Raw genomic sequence first — 22500 nt, 5'->3', positions numbered from 1 at the left:
TCTTACGGGCTACAAGGATTCCATAAAGGGGTGGGTAGAGAATTTCCTCGTAGCCGAGCTAAAATTAGGGACTGACCGGTCGTGGGAGGTAGACCTACGTTGGGGAGAGATTTATCCGGGCTCCAACGACCTGCCCAACTTGAGTATTGTTGAACAAGTAGGGTTGCTTCGACTGACTTCCGTTGATAGGAAGTATGATGTCGAGAAGTGTTCGTACGTGTCCAACCGTAGGGACGTCCGGTCTATGGGTATAGCGCTTTGTCCAGTTATGTGGTTTCTACTTTGCTTGTAATATTGGGATGTATGCTAACTTTCATGATTTCGCATTTTTGCAGCTTCGGAAGTAAAAATGGACGAGATCAAGTTTCCCAAGAACTTTGTCCTATCTCGGGACAATATTCATGCAATCTATGACGCCTTTTCAGCTGGTCGTTCGGTATCGGAAGCTGCTATGGAAGTGGTTCAAGCGACTTCCTCCAAGAAGGTTAGCCGATCTCCAGCCAGAGTGCCCTCTCAAGTTGCAAAGCCGAGCTCTCGCAGCTCCAAGTCATCCAGGCCATCTGGCCGTGGCGGACCGAGCTCAACTTTGGAGTCTGCTGAAGGGTCTAGGTCTGCTCCAGCCTCCTCAGAGGCCGTGAGAGAGGCTTCCTTGGTTATTACGGAGCAGACTTCTGCTGTCGAGCAGGTGGAGCAGGGTACTGCCCACTCTCCTGAGAAGGTATCTGGGGGTAAAGACAAGGAGGCCTCCGGGACGGGGTTGGAGATTGTCCTTATAGAGGACCGAACTCCAGAGGATCTTACCCAAGATGCCCCTGCCCCTGTGAGGACTGAACCTGGGGGTTCTGAGGGCATTTCAGCAAAGACCGGGGAAAAGCGCCCAGCTTCTCATAGAACGTCTGTCCCATCTCCAGCTAGGAAGAAATCCAGGGCTACTACAGGGTCTGCCCCGGCTCTTCTTTCCATTGGGAAAGGAAAAAATGCTGCTGCCGAGCTTCCGTTACCTTCCTCTGGCAACGCTTTGAAAGCGTCGGACATTACCTCTGAGTCTCCAGCCAGTGCTGTTGCTGACCTTCTCAGAGTGCAGATGTTCGGCGGGGTTACACAAGCTTCGGATCCCCGTCTTCTCGCCCTGACTGGTCTCTTAGCCAGTTCTACTGAGGAACAGGTGTCTTTCCGATCTCGGTCTCGCGAAGAGCTCGGGAACACAATCAGGGAGATGTTACTGATGGTAAGTCATTTTTTCCTGTCTTTTCAGTTTGTTCTGTTTTGTTTTCTTGACTGTTGTTCTCCTGTGCTAGATGACGGGTCTTGTCACGGAGGTGGATATCCGTGATCGTTCCTTCCGGGAGTCTGTAGTCCGCCGGATTGAGGAGGCGCGTCAGGAGGAGAACATATCTGCAACTAATGATGCAAGAGGGAATCTGGCTGCTGCTCGAGAACAAATCCAGACCCTCCAGGCGGAGTTGAACTCTGCATTGGAGGCCCTTAAAAAGGCTGAGGAGGAAATAGCTGGTACAGCGAAGCATACCTTGTCTTTAGAAAATGAGCTGTCTCGGACTTGCAAAGTTCTCCAAGAGTCGGATGAGAGGGCAACTGCCTTGGAGGCTCGCTGCAAAGGAGTTTCGGAGCAATTGTCCTCTATGGCGAATGCCCTTCAGGAGAGGAATGAGGCTTTGGGCCAAAAAGCGGAGGTCCAGCGCCTGTATGATGCCTTAAAGGCAGATTTTGATGGACTTCAAGCTCATATGAAGGAGGAGAAAACTCAGAAAGAGGCAGCCCTAGCTCGGGTGCAGGTCCTCGAGCAGGAGTTGAGTGCAAGTTCTGACCGTATCAGAGATCTGGCTTCTTCGGCTGAAGAATTCAAACTTCGTCATGATCAACTTAACCAGGAAGTCAGGGCTTTGGAATGCAAAGCTCAGCTGGTACGTGAGCAATGCATAGCGGAGTATCAGGAGTCTGATGAGCTGAAGGAGAAGATCATTCAGGCCGGTGAGTTGGCTGTTCAGAGCTACAAGGACTCTTCTGAGTTTAAGGAGTTTGTAGCTGAGGCCTGTGAAGCGCATCTTGATAAATATTTAGCTTCTGCTGAAATGAAGAGGGCTATTGTTAATAAAGCCCTTCATTTTTACTCATCCGGCTATAATCGTGGTTTAAGAGAAGCTAGGCAGGCTCCTGATATCCCGTTGTCAGAGCTTCGCAAGCGGGAGGTAGATTCAGATGGCGAGCCGGTAATGTATGGAGAGGATGATTTCCCTATGCCCCGGGGAGATTGCCGTGTTGGTGGCCGGTCAACTGTGTCTTCCTCGGATGAAGCCGAGCTGGAAGAAGAGGACGTGGAAGTCCTTGGGTCGGAGGATGATGACCCTGTTGCTGAGGAGGAGAACCCCAACCTTGGGTCAGAGATTGCTCCTGCTGCTAATGTTGAGAGCTCTGATCCAAGGGATACTGAGCTTCCTGCAGATGTCACTGCAAATAGGGATAATGTGGGCGAGGGAGTTTTAACTGATGTAAGTCCTTTAAGGAGTATCTATCCTCCTACTTCGCCTGAGAGGTGAATTGTAATGTTTTGTTAATTTTTCATATGCCTTGTAATGTATTTTTATAAGTGCTGTATTGACTTTTAGCTTTTAGCTAACAGTGTGATCAAGTTCATTGGTAAACTGACTTGGGCTTTGGATGTAGCTTTTTTCTTCTTTATTTATGCCTTAGACGAGTTTAGTCTCGATATGAAGAGAATATTGGTTTTTTCGTTGGCCTTCATGCCTTTGGGTTTTAAGGATATATGTTTATCCGAGCTGGAAGCCCGTCCTTCTGCCTCGGCTAAACCTTTAATCATTAGCATGCATTTTGAGTTCGACACCCTTTTGCCGTCGTGTCCCCTGCCTCTTTATGAGGTCGGAACATGTTTTTTACTGGTAACTCTTGGTTCCTTATTTCTACTTGGCCTCTATTTTGAGGTCGTCGTTTACTTGCTGAGGTGCCCCGAGCTTTTCCTCGAGGTCGGAACCTGAGTTTTTTTTTTTTTTTTTTTTTTTTTTTTTTTGGGAGGCTCTTAAGTCCTTCACCGACCATTTTTGTTTGCAGGAGATCTTACGAGATCCTGTCTGTTTTTTGCTCCGGGGTGATCTTGGGGCCCCACCGGCGGCCTCTCGCTTTTTTCCGGGAGTTCTAGGGGATCCTGGTCTTTGTTTGGTTACCCGGGAGATCTTGGGGATCCCGGTCTTCTTTATTTTATCCGGGAGATCTTGGGGATCCCGGTCTTTGTTATTTTATCCGGGAGATCTTGGGGATCCCGGTCTTTGTTTGGTTACCCGGGAGATCTTGGGGATCCCGGTCTTCTTTATTTTATCCGGGAGATCTAGGGGATCCCGGTCTTTGTTATTTTATCCGGGAGATCTTGGGGATCCCGGTCTTTGTTTGGTTACCCGGGAGATCTTGGGGATCCCGGTCTTCTTTATTTTATCCGGGAGATCTAGGGGATCCCGGTCTTTGTTATTTTATCCGGGAGATCTTGGGGATCCCGGTCTTTGTTTGGTTACCCGGGAGATCTTGGGGATCCCGGTCTTCTTTATTTTATCCGGGAGATCTTGGGGATCCCGGTCTTTGTTATTTTATCCGGGAGATCTTGGGGATCCCGGTCTTTGTTTGGTTACCCGGGAGATCTTGGGGATCCCGGTCTTCTTTATTTTATCCGGGAGATCTTGGGGATCCCGGTCTTTGTTATTTTATCCGGGAGATCTTGGGGATCCCGGTCTTTGTTTGGTTACCCGGGAGATCTTGGGGATCCCGGTCTTCTTTATTTTATCCGGGAGATCTTGATCCGGGAGATCTTGGGGATCCCGGTCTTTGTTATTTTATCCGGGAGATCTTGGGGATCCCGGTCTTTGTTTGGTTACCCGGGAGATCTTGGGGATCCCGGTCTTCTTTTGGAATATTATTCACAAGGACAGTCACACGTTGTAAACAAATGTACTATTTAAAGAATACAACGTTTTTTCTTTACAAAATATTTCAGGGAAAATACCTCTTTAGATGCTGGATATTCCAAGCGTGAGGTTCAGGATTTCCTTGCATATCTTCTATTCGGTATACCCCTGGTTTGACCACTTTCGTCACTCTGAAAGGTCCCTCCCAGGTCGGTGCTAATTTCCCTGCAGCTGCTCTTTTCCCCGTAGCTTCTAGGTTTCTTAAGGTCAGGTCGCCTACCTTCAAGCTTCTTTCTCTGACCTTTTGATTATAATATCTCGCTGCTCGTTGTTGATAAGCAGCAGTCCGGACTTGAGCTTCTTCTCTAACTTCTTCCAGAGCATCCAGGTTGCTTCTCAATTTGTCCCCATTAGTGTCTTTACTGACGAATTGGACCCGATGAGTGGGCACCTGCAATTCGACTGGGACTACAGCCTCTGTGCCGTAGGCAAGTGCAAACGGAGTTTCCTTGGTGGGTGCTCTGGGAGTGGTTCGAAGTGCCCATAGGATGCTATTGAGTTCTTCTGCCCAATTCTCCTTTGCTCCATCTAGCCGTTTCTTTAATCCTTGGAGGATAGCTCTGTTGGTAACTTCTGTCTGACCATTGGTCTGGGGATGAGCTACGGAGGAAAACTTATGCCATATTCCTATGTTCGTCGTGAAGGCTTTGAAAGTGCTGCAGTCAAATTGTCTACCGTTGTCTGAGATAAGCACTCTGGGTATGCCAAATCTGCAGATGATATGCCCCCACACGAAATCTATCATTTTGCGAGCAGTGATGGTGGCGATTGCTTCTGCCTCTGGCCATTTGGAGAAGTATTCCACAGCCACCACTACAAATTTTCTCTGCCCCGTAGTCTTGGGGAAGGGTCCCAGGATGTCGATTCCCCATTGTGAGAAAGGCCATGGGCTGGATATGCTTGCCTGAGGAGTGGCAGGGGTCCTAATGGCGTTAGCAAATCTTTGGCACACGTCACATCTCCGGACAAACTCTTCTGCTTCTTTTTTGACCGTGGGCCAGTAGTATCCCTGCCTGAATATCTTGCTGGCTAATGTCCCTGCTCCCTCGTGGGCTCCACACAGACCTTTGTGAATCTCTTCCATTACCTTTGTGGCTTCTTCCGGACTCACACATCGGAGCCACGGGCTGGATTTCCCTTTTCTATACAGGGTTCCCCTTATTACCTGATAGTTGGCGGCTCGAGCTACTGTTTTTCTGGCTTCGTCTTTATCCTCGGGGAGCTCGCCCTTCTCCAGGTACCTTAGATATGGGGTCATCCAGTTCGAGCTCAGTTCTACCTGCAGTACCGTGCTAGCCTTTTCGAAAGCAGGGGTATGAACGTGCTGTATGTACACGTCATCGGGGAGCTGCTCTAGCTCTACTTTGGACAACCGACTCAGCAGGTCTGCCTCCTCGTTTTCTTCTCGAGGTATTCTTTGAAACTTGATGTTGATTCCTCGACTTGTGAACTCGGCTTCTAAAGCTTTTACTTTATCAAGGTAGCTTTGCATGATGGGGTCCCTGGCCTGATACACTCCCATCACTTGATTGATCACTAGCTGAGAATCGCTATTTACCTCGAGATTGGTTACCCCTATCTCTGAAGCTACTAACATCCCATTCACCAGGGCTTCGTACTCAGCCACGTTATTAGAAGCTTTGAATTCTAGTCGCAAGGCATAACACACTTTGAAGTCCTCCGGCCCCTTAAGCATTATCCCAGCGCCGCTGCCCTCAGCGCCTGATGCTCCATCCACATATAACTTCCAGCTAAACTCTTGAGAAAGTTCTCTCTCTTCCCCTTTCTTCGGCATGCTTGAGGCTGATTCTCCTTTCTCCTTGTTAAATGTGCACTCCGCTATAAAGTAAGCCAGCGCTTGAGATTTTATCGTTGTCCGAGGTCGATACTCCAGACAATAAGGGCTGATTTCCACGGACCATGCCAACATCCGTCCTGAAGTTTCCGGTCTGTGTAGTATCTTCTTTAAGGGTTGATCTGTCATTACAACTCCTTGATGACCCTCCAGGTAAACTTTAAATTTCCGGACTGCTAGCAACAGGGCGTAGGCTATCTTTTCGACATTCGAGTATCTGATTTCAGCATCTCTGAGCACCTTGCTGACATAAAAAACAGGTTTCTGTTCCCCCTCTTCCACTCTTACCAAAACCGCGCTGATCGCTTGCTCTGAGGCCGCCAAGTATATCAGGAGTTCTTCTCCTTTTAAGGGACTACTGAGCACGTGGGGCGAGCTAAGATATTTCTTCAACTCTGTGAAGGCTCTTTGGCAGTCTTCTGTCCATTCAAAGTTCGGCACCTTTCTTAACTTCTTGAAGAATGGCAAGCACTTCTCTGCCGACCTCGACATGAATCGGTTGAGCGCCACTACTCTCCCGGTTAATCTTTGTACGTCCCTTACACAGGTCGGCTCCGACATACTTAGTATAGCTTCCACCTTCTCCGGATTAGGCTCAATGCCCTTTCCACTCACCATATACCCCAGGAACTTTCCTCCCCTGATAAAGAAAGCGCATTTCACTGGATTCAACTTCATTCTATATTGATCCAGTACCCCAAATACCTCCCTTAAATCGGCAACGTGTTGCTGGAAAGTTGAACTCTTGACCACCATGTCATCCACATACACCTCCACGTTTCTGCCAATCTGGTTTTTAAAGATCTTATTCATCAATCTTTGATAAGTTGCCCCGGCGTTTCTCAACCCGAAGGGCATAGCTCTGTAGCAGTAAGTCCCATCTTCGGTTATAAATGAGGTTTTTTCCTCATCCGAGCTTTCCATCGGGATTTGATGATAACCAGACATAGCATCCAAAGAAGACATGTAATCAAAGCCGGCCGTTGAGTCGACCATTTTATTAATATCGGGAAGGGGATAACAATCTTTAGGACAGGCCTTATTTAGGTCGGTAAAATCTATGCACATCCTGTATTTGCCATTGGCTTTTTTGACCAACACAGGATTTGCCAGCCATTGCGGATACATTACCTCCCTAACAAAACCTGCTTCCTCTAGTTTTTGTACTTCCTCCCGGGTAGCCTGTTGTTTTTCCCTTCCCACTACTCTCTTCTTTTGCTTCACTAGTTTAGCTTCAGGGAGGACATTCAGCCGGTGCGTCATTACCTTAGGGTCAATTCCTGGCATGTCTGAGGGCTTCCATGCGAAGGTCGGTGCGTGACTCCGGATTAAAGCCATTACTTCATTTTTCTGTCCTTGGGTGAGGTTGGCGTTGAGGCTGAAGATTTTGCTCGCTTCTGCTTCTGACAAGGAGAAAGTCTCCAGTTCTCCAACTGGCTCTGTCCGAGCTTCCTTGTTCTCATCCCTGACCTCCAGGACTTCCGAGTCAAGTTCTTCTTCAGTTGAGCTCGGCTCTGCCACTGTGGCCAAGTATACAGCCCTTGCTTCTTCTTGGCAGCCCTTAACTATTCCCACTCCTTTCTCTGTTGGGAATTTGAGTGCCAGATACCGGATGCTAGTGACAGCCTCGAAATCGAACAACGCCGGCCTCCCCAGAATCACGTTGTAGCACAATGGGAGTTTAACCACCACAAATATCTCGTAGTGAGTGCGAGTTCTAGGTGCTTCTCCTAAGGTGACAGCCAGTTTCACCTTGCCCTCAACGAGCACCGGCGCTCCTCCAATCCCTTTGATTGGGGATCGGTCTCGGACCAGCTGTTCTTCGGGAATTCCCATCTGCTGGAAAACCCGATATGGCAACAGGTTAACTTTACTCCCATCATCTATCAGGACTTTCTTCACCCGAAAGTTATTGATGACAGCCTCAATGACTAACGCATCATCATGGGGCATCTGAATACCCTGTGCATCCTCTGGAGAGAAAGTGATGGTCGTGGGAGAATGCTCCATGATCTGCATGACTTCGCCGCTGCTGGTCTCCCCTTCTCGGTTTCTTTTCTTTCCTCGACGGTTCATCCGCCCTCCTGTTCCTCCAACAATCATATTGATGGTCCCGCTGGATCCATCATTCACTGGCCCGGCTCCTGTTCTCCTCGGCATCTGGGTTGCCGGTCCGGCCTGAGGCCTCTGCCCTTCCGGTTTTTTCACAAAGTTTTTGAGATGCCCCCTTTTTATCAGCCTCTCAATTTCCGCAATCAACTGAAAACAGTTATTTGTATCATGACCATGCGTCCGGTGATACTGGCAATACTTGTCAGGGTTTCTTTGATCCGCCTCCGACCTCATGGGCTTTGGCCACTGGAGGAATTCCTTATCCTGAACTGCCATGAGCACTTCGGCTCTGGAGGCGTTGAGAGGGGTCGGCTTTTCAGGGACCCAAGGCGGGAGCGTTCTTGGCTCAGGAACCCGCGGATGGGGAGGAGGCCTTTGGTCCCTTCTCTCCCAGGCCTGCTTATACGGCTCATGCCTCTTCCCATGCTTCTTCTCATGTCTCTCCGGCCTTTTCTCCTCCGGGGCTTTGTCTTTTGCTGCCGTCCCTTTGGCAAATCTGCTCGTCACTAAGGCATCATCCTGCCTTATGTATTTCTCCGCTCTCTTCATTAACTCGGCCAGTGAGGTCGGAGGTTTCCTGCTTAAAGAGCCGAAGAACTCGGCAGAGATTGTCCCCTTCTGCATGGCCTCTACTGCCCTCCCTTCGTCTAGCTCGGGAATCTGTAGGGCCTCCGTGTTGAAACGGGCAACGTATTCTCTAAGTGATTCCCCTGCCTTCTGCCTCACGGTTTCCAGGTAGCTCGTCTTTCTATCTGCTGGTACCCTAGCTATAAACCGGCTAATGAAGCGAGTAGCGAGGTCTCCAAAACTTTTGATGCTTCCGGCCTCCAGACTATTGAACCATGCTCGTGCTGGTCCCGAGAGTGTTGTAGGGAATACCTTACACATTAAGGCATCTGATAAAGTCTGCAACTCCATGAACGTCTTATAGTTCATGACGTGCTCCCTCGGGTTGCCAGCTCCGTCATAGGCTGCTGTTGATGGCATCATGAACTTCTTGGGGACAGTCTCTTGCTGTACCATCTTGGAGAAAGGAGAAGAAGTAGGTAAGGAGGTTAGGCTTTGATCTTTCTTACCTAGCTCGGCTAAGAGCTGTTCTTTCAACTTTTCTAACTTTTTGTTCATCTTCTCGTCTTCCGAACTGCATTCCTCTTCCTCCTCCGCTTCCGTTCCGGTCTCGGCGGTTGTTTCAGCAACACAGTTATCCACCTCCTCGTTGTCTATCATTTCTTTGACTCTCCTCGCATAGGTTCGGGCCTGTGGTTCTTCGTCTTCCCCGGTATCATGACTGTTAGTTCGAAGATGGTCGGAGATGGGTCGGGGCTCATTGGTTCTGGGTTCCTCCACTACTGGGAGTGCATTCACTGGGGTGCTAAGACCCCTCTGTTGCATTATCTGCCCCAACCAGTGAGCAGTGGTTTGTAACTGGAGAGCCATGGTTTGAATGTCCTGGTTGGACAGGGTCATAGGGGGAGCATTCCCTGCCAAGCTTGGCGAGGGATTAGGGGGAACAAGTGTTTGGTTATTCATCGTTGTTGGGCCAGAAAAAGAGAACTGCTGCCCTTCTTGAGCAGAGCTCATGTCATTAGGAAGGTTAAGATTACCTTCTTGGTGGTTTGCCATCGTGGATCTCAGTGGGTTTTGAAAGTGGAAACGCCGGTGATGAAAAGATCTCCTTCGTTTCCCACAGACGGCGCCAATTGATGATCTGAGATCCAATGGAATAGGGTTTTACAAGGGTTTTGTATTACAAGACAATGGTTGATACAACTTTCTCAGACTCCTCTTCCAACCTCCTCCTTTGCCTGGGGACGGTGCTCCCCTTTTATCTTTTCTGCTTGGCTCATGGTGACGTGTAAAGGCCTCTCTGTGATTGGGACACGCGTCTCTGGCATGCGGATTTGGGTGTACGAGGGTATCAGCCGCCTGCTCCATGCGTAACGGCCTCTGATTCTCCCCATGCGTACATCCGTATGGATCTGCCAGGCTGTCTGAGTTGGGTCTGACATTGGGCTGGGCTGAGAGTCGGACCAGATGCTGAGCCCAAGAGGAGAGGGCTTGCTTGGCGCGGGTTGGGCCGGCCTGAATGAAGGAGATGGGTGAGCCCGGCCTTTGAAGGCATACGGGTCAGGCTTGTCTCACATGTGTATGTGGGCCTCTGCTTGATGGGCTTTTGGCTATGGTCGAGGCCCTGGTTCGGGGTTAAGAAATCCAGCGGTTATCAATTTAGATTAAGATATTTTCTCACTTTTGTGGATGTTATTCTAAAATGAATTGAATTTACTTTATGCAGAACTGTTCTTTCCTAACAAGCCATTGTTTCTATTGGAAAAATGGGTGATTGGTAATACTTACTGCATTCATGATATAAGACCTTATATTACCAAACTGAATCCCAAAGCCTTGAAATGTCTTTTTGGGATATTCTTGCCTTTAGAATGACATCAATGTTATTTTTCTAATCGTAATAGATATTTAGTCTCAATTGATATGATCTTTTTGGAGAAAACACAATTTTTCTTCGCAGCCCATCTCTACAGAATAGGGGAAGGAAGATGAGTAACTCATCTATAAACTCACATCAGATAGTGAGTTTTCCTCTAGTTTCACTTCTTATGTGCAGTCGGATGGTGGTGTTTCTTCTAATACTCAGTCTTCTGTCCTAAACAAGCCACTAGTTCTTCAAGTTTATTCTAGAAAACACATGGCTGATAAAATATATATTGTAACAGCACATTCTTCGCCATCAGATCCACCGCCAAGTAAGATGGAAGATCCCTGCAAAAATAAAAAAGAGTAATCAAATAATTCAAAGTATATAATAAACTTAATTGCCATAACTGAGTAAATTTGAGTTTCGAGTAAGATGGTACGTGTTGTGTGCAAGCTCCGATAAGATTGCTTCCACATCCAAGCAGTATCTATTGATCAAATGCACAGCACTATCAGGTTCTTCCACAGTTTTTGAAGTTTGAATATGATAAAACTGATCATTCACAATCTCCTGAAAGAAATGACATTAAAATGTAACACTGAACTTAAGAGCTCTGCATGTCATCCATGTGCAGAAGCAGAAAAGAGAGAGAGAAAACGAGAGCTTTTATTTAAAATCAGGATAAAAATGACGTTACAAGCTGTTCTGGAAGCATCGCTTCCTATTTATACCAGACAGACCCACATGCACAGCACGTGCATACAGACAACTCAGTTCAGACAAAACGACACAGTTTAGATGTTCAATACAAAATAACAACCACAAGCATTAAAACGACGTAGTTTTAACACCCCCTCCTCAAGTTGAAGCTGGGAGATGCAAAAGATTCAACTTGCGGGTTAATGTGCCATGGCGGGAGGCTGGTAAGGCCTTGGTGAATAAGTCAGCCAACTGTTCTTCAGTAGTGACATGGTGAGGTAATATAAATCCCCGTTGGGCTTAAATTTCACTTTATATACCCATTTACAGCCTATTGCTTTCTTACCCCTAGGTAAATTAGTGAGCACCCAAGTGTTGTTATTTTTCAGGGCCTGAAGCTCTTGCTTCATGGCTTCAACCCAATGTGCATCCTTAGATGCTTGAGTGTAAGTACAAGGTTCAGAAACCTTGTTGACATTGCAAATGTAAGATTGATGTAAGGGATGGAAGGTCAGAAAGGATATTTGCTGGGAATTAACATAGTCTTGCATCCAGATAGGGGCTTGTTTATGCCTTTGTGTCCTTCTAATTGAAGGACATTTCTATAGGTCATCACTGGTGTGACCAGATGGACAGGATTCAACAACAGGGCAATCATTCTCAATCACAGGAATAGAAATCACATAGTTTTCAATCAGATTGCTATGTTGGAAGGGAAAGATATTTTCATGGAAGATAACATCCCTACTAATAAAGAAGGTTTTATCACTGATGTTATAGAGCTTATAGGCTTTGTGTGTGCTGGCATAGCCTATCATCACAGCTTTAATGACTCTTTCTTGAAATTTGTCCTTCTGAGTTCCCACAAAAGTAGCAAAACATAAGCAACCAAACTTTCTCAAGTGATAATAGTCAGGTGAGGTCCCATAGAGCCTCTCATAAGGCGTGGACCAACCAAAATGCTCCATAGGCATTCTGTTAATTAGTTAGGTTGCAGTTAAAATGCATTCTGACCAAAATTGAATAGGGACTTGTGATTGTATTTTCAAAGCTCTAGCAGTGTCAAGTATGTGTCTGTGTTTCCTTTCTACAACTCCATTCTGTTGTAGAGTGTAGGGGCAAGATCTTTGGTGCTTAAATTCCCTTGCTCATAAGCAGAGAGCTATAATTATGGCTTAGAAACTCCCTTCCATTGTCACTTCTAATAACTTTGATGGTAGTATTAAACTGATTTTCTACCATGTATATAAAGTATCTAGTCAAGCTAAAAGCCTGACCTTTTAAGTGCATCATAAAGGTCCATACAGCCCTACTATAGTCATCGACAATGGTGAGGAAGAACTTAGCTCCAGTGATAGAGCTGGTCTTATATGGCCCCCATATGTCAATGTGAATCAATTCAAAAGGTTTTGAGGCTAAGGTGTGGCTTCTGGGAAAAGGTAATCTGGCTTGTTTAGCTAAGAGGCAAACAGGACAGCATCTCATAGCCTCATTACTGATGTTTATGCCTTTAACATGTTTGAGCTTACCTACTGATGCATGCCCTAGTCTATCATGCATGTCATTCATGGTCACTACATGCTTATGTGTCTGTTCAAATTGCATGAAATGTTCTTTATTCAAATCCATTTGGGAGAAAGTGCTATTTACAAAGCTGTGAAGATCAGCATTAGAGTTCATGATTTCAAACAAACAATTCCTTACATCAGAATGAGAAAAACTCATTTGGTTCAGCCTGAAGAGGCCTCTTTGTTTCTTGCCTATGGCCACCACCTTCTTATTCAGTGGGTCCTGTATAAGGCAATAATCCTTCCACATTACTATACAGTAGCCATGGCTATTCATTAATTGACCAACAAAAATCAAGTTATATTGAAAGTGTGGAATGTAAAGAACATCATCTAAGATCAATTTGCCAAAGAGATTTAGCTTTCCAGATTGAGTAACCTGAGTTGTTTTCCCATTTGGAAAGCACACACAGATGTGCTTGTGTAGTGGATGTAAAGTGGTGAACAGATTGCTGTTTAAACACATATAATTTGTGGCTCCAGTGTCTAGGATCCAATTAGAGTCAGTTTGCATTTGTGCATTGCAAGTGTTATAGACAGTAGACTTACCTGCAAAGTCCATGAAATGTGCCTCAGATCCATAAGATGAGCTTGGGTCAGTCGAACCTCTTCCAACATGCACCTGTGGTGCCTCTAGGGACATAGCTGAAATAACAAACAGGAATAGGCTCATGCAATTCCTAATGGGCTTGAATGAGGCCTTTGGGTCTGTGAGAGATCAGGTATTGGGGATGGACCCTTTACCAACAGTAAACAAGACCTACTCAATGGTTGTAAAATTTGAGTCTCAAAGGGAGATTCTGGGGGCAATGAATGACAACTCAGAATCTCTTGCCTTATTAAATAAGGCTCAAGCTCAGAAGATACCATGTGCAGAATCAGAAAAGAGAGAGAGAAAACGAGAGCTTTTATTTAAAATCAGGATAGACGTTACAAGCTGTTCTGGAAGCATCGCTTCCTATTTATACCAGACAGACCCACATGCACAGCACGTGCATACAGACAACTCAGTTCAGACAAAACGACATAGTTTAGATGTTCAATACAAAATAACAACCACAAGCATTAAAACAACGTAGTTTTAACAATCCAAGCTCAAACCAAACCCTATTATAATTGCAAATTATGTTTAAGCTAGATGTGTCTACGCAGTTAAAAATCAATATCAATATCAAATACCATATAAAAATAAAGCACAACAACAACTTCAACCAAAACCTCCTGAACTCATTCAACACGTAACAATAGCATCCTTAACAGCAAAGTGGCGCACAAGAAGGCATAGAAAACTAAATCTCCTTAAGAACAAAGAAAACCAGTGTATAATCAGTCACCTCATCAAATATTGACTTCAAATATTGGTCAAGCAGTGGTTTAACAATAGACAAAGCCATTTTCTGATAAAAACAGTAACAGAACCAAAGGCAACTGGAATTGAAAGAAAATTTTAAGACACGTACAAGGAGAAGTGAATAAATTTGCATGAGACACACTTTGGTAAGACACGTAAAGACAAAATGGATAACACGTCACGAGTTTAGCATGAACCCTACAGATTTAACACCTACATTTTACAAATTAACATTTATGCCACAGCCACTGACACGTTGCAGACAAAGCATTCTTATCCTCTTCCTAATCATGAATTCTAATATCATATATAAATGGATCTAGTTAGGAACAAAAATAGAGAAATATGAATACCATTCCTCCCAATGGATGACAAGGAAACACTTGATCAACACACATTGTTAAATTTGCTTAAAGTAACTGTTGACACAACAAGAGCACCGTTCTAAAAAAATCTTCCTACAGAAATTTAATACACATCATATCTTCTGCTCAGACAAGTAACATCTTTTGTGATAAGAAATGACAAAGAAAATATTATTTATCAAGGAATAGCTTTCCTGGTGGAAGGCTATGAACAACGCATCATAATTGAAACACGAAAGTTAGCACAACAACACCCAATGTCAGCAAAGTTGCATCTGAAGGCATTGCAATTATGTCAAAATATTTTAATTGCAAAATCTAGACCAAAGAGAAATTGTGAAAATTTACATTCTCCTGAGAAACAAATGATAGAAATAAGATTAGATTTATCCTGAAACAGCCGGGCCCAAACTGGCCCAAATAACTTTTGGACCCACTTTCCACTTGGTCCAAAATGGTTAATCCAAGTTATTTAATAGTTCTGTGCTAGCTATTATATATAAATCAATTTTCTTTCAATTTTCCGATGTGGGACGGATTTGCGGCGCAAATCCGCAAGTAGGCAGCTGGAAGCAGCTGACCGTCACACTCGATCCCGCTAAAGGATCGCTAAATTTTGCGACGTCCTCATCGCAACTGAATCCATTACAATTGCTAACCAGAACCGGACCCTTAGGTATTGTGGTTCGCTAGTACCTCGGGTGGCTCCACCTCGTCTCTCACGGGTAGTCCTTTTCTCGCAGGTCTACTAGCTCCGCACAATTTTTCTGACCCAGGGTGGCTCTGATACCAATTGAAACAGCCGGGCCCAAACTGGCCCAAATAACTTTTGAACCCACTTTCCACTTGGCCCAAAATGATTAACCCAAGTTATTTAATAGTTCTGTGCTAGCTATTATATATAAATCAATTTTCTTTCAATTTTCCGATGTGGGATGGATTTGCGCCGCAAATCCGCAAGCAGGCAGCTGGAAGCAGTGGACCGTCACATATCCCATTTTAAAATTGAATTAATAAAGGAACAATTTTGGCAGGGAAAGGCACTTCCACTTGTTCTACACCATATCATGTAGGCCCCATTTCATGCTTGCATGGCACAATGAAGGAATATTGTAGGTCCCTTAATTCAACTTTTTTGAAATTCATATGGTAAACACAGGTGACTGAAATGTGGCAATAACCAGAACTATTTAACCTGTCAAGTGGGTCCCCATTTCATAATTAGAAAAAACCATTTTCCATATAAGGCTGGTTTCATTTACTAGATATAATATCATTATAAACATGCCAAAAATGAACTCCATTATTAGAGTTATCTTTAGATAAATGATTTTACGAACAACATAATCTGGTTCAACTAGATATTCAAATAAAAGTGATATGACTCAAAAAACAACTATTAAATGTGCTATGTCTCATTGTATACCCCATATTGCCATGTCTTATCAAGAAAAATTGCAAAACCCTTTTCATTAATCACATCAGTATGAAGCTAGCCTTAAAATTTGATGATCGACATCAAATTACACTCTAAATGATTATTTACTGAACAAATTGATGCTCTAATAATAAAACCAATAAAAAAATTCTTCCATATATATATATTAAAGAAAATATTAGTAACATAAAAAGATGATGTCTAGAGCAGAAACAACTCTAATGCTCAAGGAAAAACGGCTCCTAATATCCTCAATGTTTGTAGTTTATTGTTATGTGGACAGCAATAAATTCTAATTGTTAAGATGATAGGCAAAAAAAAAGTTTTGAAGTTTCACGAATTAACAATCACAAAGAGAGATCAAAATTTAGGAGTTAGAAAAGCAATCAATTGTTTCTACCAAAATTAAAGGATAAAAAAAATAATAAATTGTGAACTTTCAATTGTTGAAATGCTCTTTGATAGTGCATCAGTTATTGTGGATGTTGGTGTGGTGGACATCGATCAATACTAAAATTTCTTCATACAGGAAGACCAAGAATGGCACTAAAAACAATCCTGGTGAAAGAATCTAAGAAAAACCTACACTGTTCAGATATCTGCAAAGTAGGAGGGAAAGAAAATAGCTTGAGGAATAATGAGATATTTTCACTTTCCTTAGTTTGGGAAGGGAGAAGAAAAAAGAGGAAAATAACATTTATTTTGCAATTTCCATTAGGTATTTTCTCTCCAATTTGCAGAGAAAATAAGAAAGAAATATAATTTAATTTAGACCATATAGACGACCTCTATATATACAATAAAATGAGCAAAAAAATGAAGGACATAATGGTAAACTTGTGGAAGCATAAATTTCTTTTCCTTTCCACTCTATGTCTTTCTGAACAAGGGAAGATAAATATATTTTCATTTCTCTCTTTTTTATTTTCCACCTATCCAAACAAGTGCAAGAAAAATAACCAATGGAATTTTTCTTTTTCCACCTCTGATTTTCCTTCCCCCCTAAAAAGTTCCCAAACAGGGTGCAGAACAATGTATCCAGTTACCTTTGATTCATGAAGACATGGAATAGAAATGGCAATAAATCCCTTGTGAAAGATTGTTTGATATGAAATATCCACAAATTGAAACGTCTGGTCCAGATTTTGGTAAATAGGTAGACAAAACTAGATATGGCCAAGCATATGCAGATGTGGCCTTTTTATCAAAACCATGTCCTGGACTTGTTTACCAACCACTTAGCATAAATAAGCTCTATAACCGGCATCTTGCCAGAATCTAGGACCATGGATGCAGTCATGTTCATGTGTGTCCAAAAACGTTAATAGTACAATTCATTTAAGTAGGTGAATTAATGTTAAAGTAGGAGTAGGACAACAACCATGACTGTTCATGACTGTTCTTGTCTGTAATTTTTTAAATAAAAACTAAGATAAAATATCTTGACAAGCGTTTACCCTTTATTGATGTGAGCATATGAAGTGATTAGCCACTGATGTACTGACCTTTACTCGATCATTAAGAAAGCTGAAAAAAGTAGAATTGAGCCGTAATTGCGCCAAAAAAAACTGCTAGAACTGATATCTTGACACATCAAAACTGCCATTTGCTGAATTGTATGCATTTGACAGTGATAATCAAAGAGCTGCTCAACAATGACTCAATACCAAAATGGTTCACTTTCAGAAGCCACTGAATTCCAATCACACTTCATACATAGTCATCAACGGTGATCAATTTGAAACTTACTTTTCCACTAAAAACAAACCTTAGTATTTGTGGGCGTGATCCAATATTCATCACATAAGCCATTGCGTAACCAATGAGAGCTAAACTCAGAAAAGAAATAAAACATTCGCACGCAAATATCATATTGTAACTAAAGAAAGAACACATCTATATCTCCTCTTAAATCAGCCACTCTTTTGTGATCATTATGAAAAATTAAATTTCCATAATGACAAATCCTCAAAAGGGTTTTCCCACATGAGCAATCTACAATTTTTTTTTTCGAACCAAACAGCAATAAATGTAGAGCCTACACGCAATTTCACTCTTCCTGTATAGTTTTTGTGAGTTTTATCAGAAACCCAGCACGTAGCATAATATAAACTGTAAAGTTAGTTTCTTTAAACCCAAGCAATGATCTACAAAGAGAACACGAATCAAATGGATTATGAGTATGCGTATGCATGTAAATTGAAAGAGAAGTAAAGTTAATCTCTATGAGTGAGAGCATAGATTACAAGTAGTTTGCGACCGAGCAACGCCATTTCGTTGTCTGAAACATCCACAGAAACCATAGTAATGAACTGAAACACGAGTATCTCCCAAGCTGCGCAGTCCTGCCTTCGGAGTTTTACTTTATCCATAGGAAAAATTTTCCGCGAGGAAATTTAACAGAGAAGTCAAAGGATATGGAAAACTGTAGCTCATGCCATTAGAATCTGTAGGAGTAAGTAAATATGAGAAGATTTCCATGCATATCAATATTGCTATTATTAATAAATTGGTTATGTATTTTTAAAAATTTATTAAAATATTTTATTTTTTTATTAATAAAAAAAAATTTTCTTTAAAAGTAAATAAAAAATGAGATTTTTTTTTAAATTTAATTTAATTTTAAATAAAATTTCTTATTTAATTCTTAAATATTGTTATAAATAGATAAATGTGAAAAGTATTATATAAATTTATTTTTTCATAAACAATTGCATTCAATTTTATTTTAAAATATACAATGATTAGTTTTAAAAAATTATAAATACTAATAATGCATGTATTCATATATTTAATTTGATTGTACATGTATTTTAGTAAATTTCAGATTTTATTTTTAATTATTATATTTTTAAATTTTTAAAGAAAATATCTAATTTTATCACATATAAAATAATTTTTTTAAAATGAGGATTGAAAAAATAAAATTTATAATATTTCAAATTTATTTAAATATATTTACTATCAAAATTTTTATATTTACACTTAAAAAATATTTAATCATAAATAAAAAATAGACTTCGATTGATTTTAATTAACTTAATGTCTTTCTTTTTTTTATATTTTAATTAATTTAATTCAAAATTAAATCCCACTTTTGCACCCACCTTTAAAAAGAATACTGCACAAAGTGCTTCCAATTTCAATAACAAGAGACAAAAACCTAGAAGCAAAATTACAAAGTTCTTAGTTTTATTAAACCATCCAATCTAATGAACTACGTTTTACCGACCAAAACAAAAAAAAAAAAAAAAAAAAAAAAATGAAAAGATCACTCCATGTCGGTTCTCTGTGAAGAAATAACAATGGGGCTCCTAACCTTGTGTTTTGAGTCACTCCATTCCAATGAAGCTGACAAAATAACCAGATTATCATCCTTATCAAAAGGTGGCGGCCCTTCAACCTTCAATCTAAATGTTTTCTTCTCATGCACTCTGTTAAACACCAGCGTATCAGGTTTCACAGTGATCTTATAACCTTCTGGAGCCTTCACCGCTGCCTTGTACGTAGAATTTGCAGGTCCTACGTTGGTAACTATTCTATGAAAAATGGCTGAAATTGTAGCATTAGAATCCTTAACAAATATATGCATGGATGGATAGTTCACTGCATCATGGCTTTGCCCTTTAGAGTAAGGAATACTTGAACACTTAACGTGGTCTCCTGTGACTATTGTTAGAGCTAGACCAGAATATCCTTCACTGCACAAGAATCTTATGTAGTCTCTTTCTGACATATCATAGACCAAACCAGGTTCCAGTGCCTTTGTTGGGTCGATTTGCCCTGACCCATATGCCCATTCTTTTCTTCTGTTCTTGATTTTAACTTCACTTGCTGAAACCATTTGTAGAAGGAACCATTAGAAAATGAACCAGAACATGAGATGGGTAATTTTAGTTCACTAACCAGTGGTCATGAGGGCGGATCTGATGGCGGCCGGAGACCAAGTAGGGTGGAATGTTTTGATATAAGCAGCCGCAGCACTTGCATGAGGACAAGACATTGATGTTCCAGAAAAAATATTGTATACTACAAACCGATTATCTTCGTCTGAACCAGTTACAGATTTCAGTTTAGTGTAAGCAGCTAGGATGTCAATTCCAGGTGCAATAACATCTGGCTGTATTACAAGAAAAAAGACAAAAACAACATAAGCCATCTTAAACTTTGTTTAACACTATGTAGAATGTTTGAACCGAATACTGCTTAAACCTAGTCCTAATCGATTCCTACCTTCAGAAGTGTTGTACTGAGGCCTGGTCCTCTAGATGAGAAAGTAGCAACAGAAGGAGCATCAATTTGGACACTTGTTGACTTTAATATAAGAGCAGTAGGATTCCTGCAATTTAATCAATAAGTTCATTAAACACTGCAACTAGGTCAGGCAAGTATTTCCCGTATAAACAAATATTGATAGTTAAAAGACATTGCAATAATTTAGTTTACTTGGTTGAGTTGATATATTTCTCAATCTTATTTGCTTGGTTGCTATCAAGCACTGTGACAGGACTGCCATAGGTGAATCCTGTGTCTGTCATAACATCATCCACCAAGATTGTTCCAGTGCCTCCTAATTCCTTTACATCATCAGGAACTCCTCCGTAACACAGCACAATCTTTCCCTTAACTTTGTCTTCGTTTAATGTTGAAGTAAAACATAACCTGAAATCCATGTCTTAATCATTCAGAAGACCCAACTCATTATATTTATAGCAAGAATAGAATATAATATATAGTATTACCCTGCTTCATCTCCTGTGGCATTTGTTGCTTTTAATGAGTCTGTAAGAGGATATGATCTTGCTTCAGGAGTGAATGTGTTTACAGAAATTCCCTGTTTTTGTTCAATGCATTAGTCGATTACAAGCTGAAATTTGAAGTTTTCAGAACTTGCAAAACTTACAGAAATTTCCATGCCATTTCCGGTAATAACAGGAGTTCTGAACTGCCTATCCAAGCTACCAGCACCAACAGTAAGAACCCAGGGAGCTGAATTTTCAACTGTGCCCAAGTATGGACCTGAGTTTCCTGCTGAACAACTTGTCAGGATTCCCTTCCTCATTGCAGAATATGATCCAATTGCAATGGGATCAGTGAAGTAATTCATCGTTCCGCCTCCAATGGAAATTGATATGATATCAACCCCATCATCAATAGCATCCTCAAATGCAGCCAACAAGTTCATGTCACTGCAGCTCTCGGTGGAGCAGGCTTTATAAATTGCAAGTCGAGCTGATGGAACTCCACCACGCGCTACGCCTTGGCCCAGGCCGTATAGGCTTGCACCTTTTACTGGGACACCGGCTACGGTGGAGGCAGTGTGCGTGCCATGTCCGACCATGTCTGCTGGAGTCAGGTCAACGGTGTCTTCTTCCCCTTTGTTATACGCCCTTGCTCCAATTACCTTGCTGCAGGATTGAAGCCTCATCGTTTATCAATCAGAATTTTCAACACCCAAAAATAAATATTGTTAGCTTAGCAAGTATTTGAAAGATTTACTTGTTGCAGCCAGTGAAGTTGCCTCCAATTTGGCATGCACCTTTCCATCTTGATGGAGGTGGTCCATAGCCTTTGTCATTAAAGCTTGGAGCATCGATATAAATCCCTGGAGACAAACATCATCAGACATAAGTACAACAGTACTAGAAAAAGGAAATCTGAAAGATTCAAATTAGTTATTACCTGTATCTATCATACCCACAATAGTATCACTTTCTCTTTGGATATTTCTCCTCAAAGACAGAGGCATTCCTAGAAAATCCCATGATCTTGTGGTATGAAGATTTCGATAAGTATTCTGAAACACTGAGACCACATTTTCATGTTCTGTAAAACAAACACAAACAATTTTATTAGAGACTATTCTTGTAAGAAAATGTGATTAATTTGCTCCTTCATATATACTCACCTTTCAGTCTCTCAGCTTCCACTGGCAAGAGGTAAGCGGCAAAAGCATCAAAAGACTTTACATAGCTATGTATTATAGACTTTCTAGCTAAATCCTCACTGAAAGAGAAGATTCAAGATCAAGAATGAATGCAAAATCCAAAATCCTGAAAAGCAACTGCTTGATTGTTGTTACACTTACTCTCCAATTACAGATGAAAGCATTTTGTGATGGCGATCAGCTGCAGTGATATGATATCCATCAGCAGTTTTCTGTGATTTTTTTAAATCTCCCATGTACACAATGTAGGCCTGCAGTGAAAATCCAAGTGAGATGAACAAAGGAATTGATTAAATTAAAAAGAATGATGAAATTTTCAAACCTTTCTTTCTTTGTCAGAGCCATGAACAAATGATGACCCATGAAGTAATGCAACTAGAAGGAAGAAATTAAAGAGAATTGCTTGTTTCTTCATTTTCTTGATTGAATCTTTCTCAATGATTGTCTCAAAGAAAAAAGATAGTTACATATATATAGGTGTGTCTTTGATTTTTTTACCTAAAAGTTTTGAATTCTCAGTTTGTTTTTTGATAGGGAAACAGATTAATTTGTTCAAAAGATATATGAAAACTTGATATGAGATATCAGTGGAGATACATTCTGCAACAAATCAAGAAGAATCAAATCAAGAAGATTCTATTGGAGAAAAATGTGGATTTACGAAAATAATATTATTTATTTTGACAAATGCAGTAGACATTATAGTAAACACATAATTGCCCTTATAGGTAAATAATAAATTATT

At 41.7% G+C, this 22500-nt stretch overlaps 3 protein-coding genes across 3 annotated transcripts; 1 reads left to right on the top strand and 2 right to left on the bottom strand.

Moving 5' to 3' along the window:
- The first annotated feature begins 349 nt into the window (after positions 1-349).
- Positions 350-2847, top strand: LOC110608182. The gene is made up of 2 exons (XM_021747395.2): positions 350-1228; positions 1299-2847. Exons 1-2 carry the CDS (start codon positions 350-352, stop codon positions 2553-2555), a joined length of 2136 nt encoding a protein of 711 aa, XP_021603087.2. The 3' UTR covers positions 2556-2847.
- A 7799-nt stretch (positions 2848-10646) lies between these two features.
- On the bottom strand, positions 10647-18241 carry LOC122723542. Its single transcript, XM_043956034.1, has 3 exons — positions 18055-18241; positions 10827-10957; positions 10647-10731 (listed from the first exon to the last, which is right to left on the bottom strand). The coding sequence occupies exons 1-3, from the start codon at positions 18178-18180 to the stop codon at positions 10647-10649; spliced, it is 342 nt and encodes a 113-aa protein (XP_043811969.1). The 5' UTR covers positions 18181-18241.
- An 838-nt stretch (positions 18242-19079) lies between these two features.
- On the bottom strand, positions 19080-22170 carry LOC110613613 (subtilisin-like protease SBT4.15). Its single transcript, XM_021754836.1, has 11 exons — positions 22078-22170; positions 21897-22006; positions 21717-21814; positions 21491-21634; positions 21308-21413; positions 20712-21216; positions 20551-20642; positions 20255-20470; positions 20042-20147; positions 19715-19928; positions 19080-19642 (listed from the first exon to the last, which is right to left on the bottom strand). Exons 1-11 carry the CDS (start codon positions 22168-22170, stop codon positions 19080-19082), a joined length of 2247 nt encoding a protein of 748 aa, XP_021610528.1.
- Positions 22171-22500: the final 330 nt, after the last annotated feature.

The sequence above is a fragment of the Manihot esculenta genome, chromosome 4, assembly GCF_001659605.2.
Source record: "Manihot esculenta cultivar AM560-2 chromosome 4, M.esculenta_v8, whole genome shotgun sequence".
In the NCBI taxonomy this organism is placed as follows: domain Eukaryota; kingdom Viridiplantae; phylum Streptophyta; class Magnoliopsida; order Malpighiales; family Euphorbiaceae; genus Manihot; species Manihot esculenta.
The sequence above is the reverse complement of the archived record's forward strand: the minus strand, read 5'-3'. Positions and strand labels throughout refer to the sequence as shown.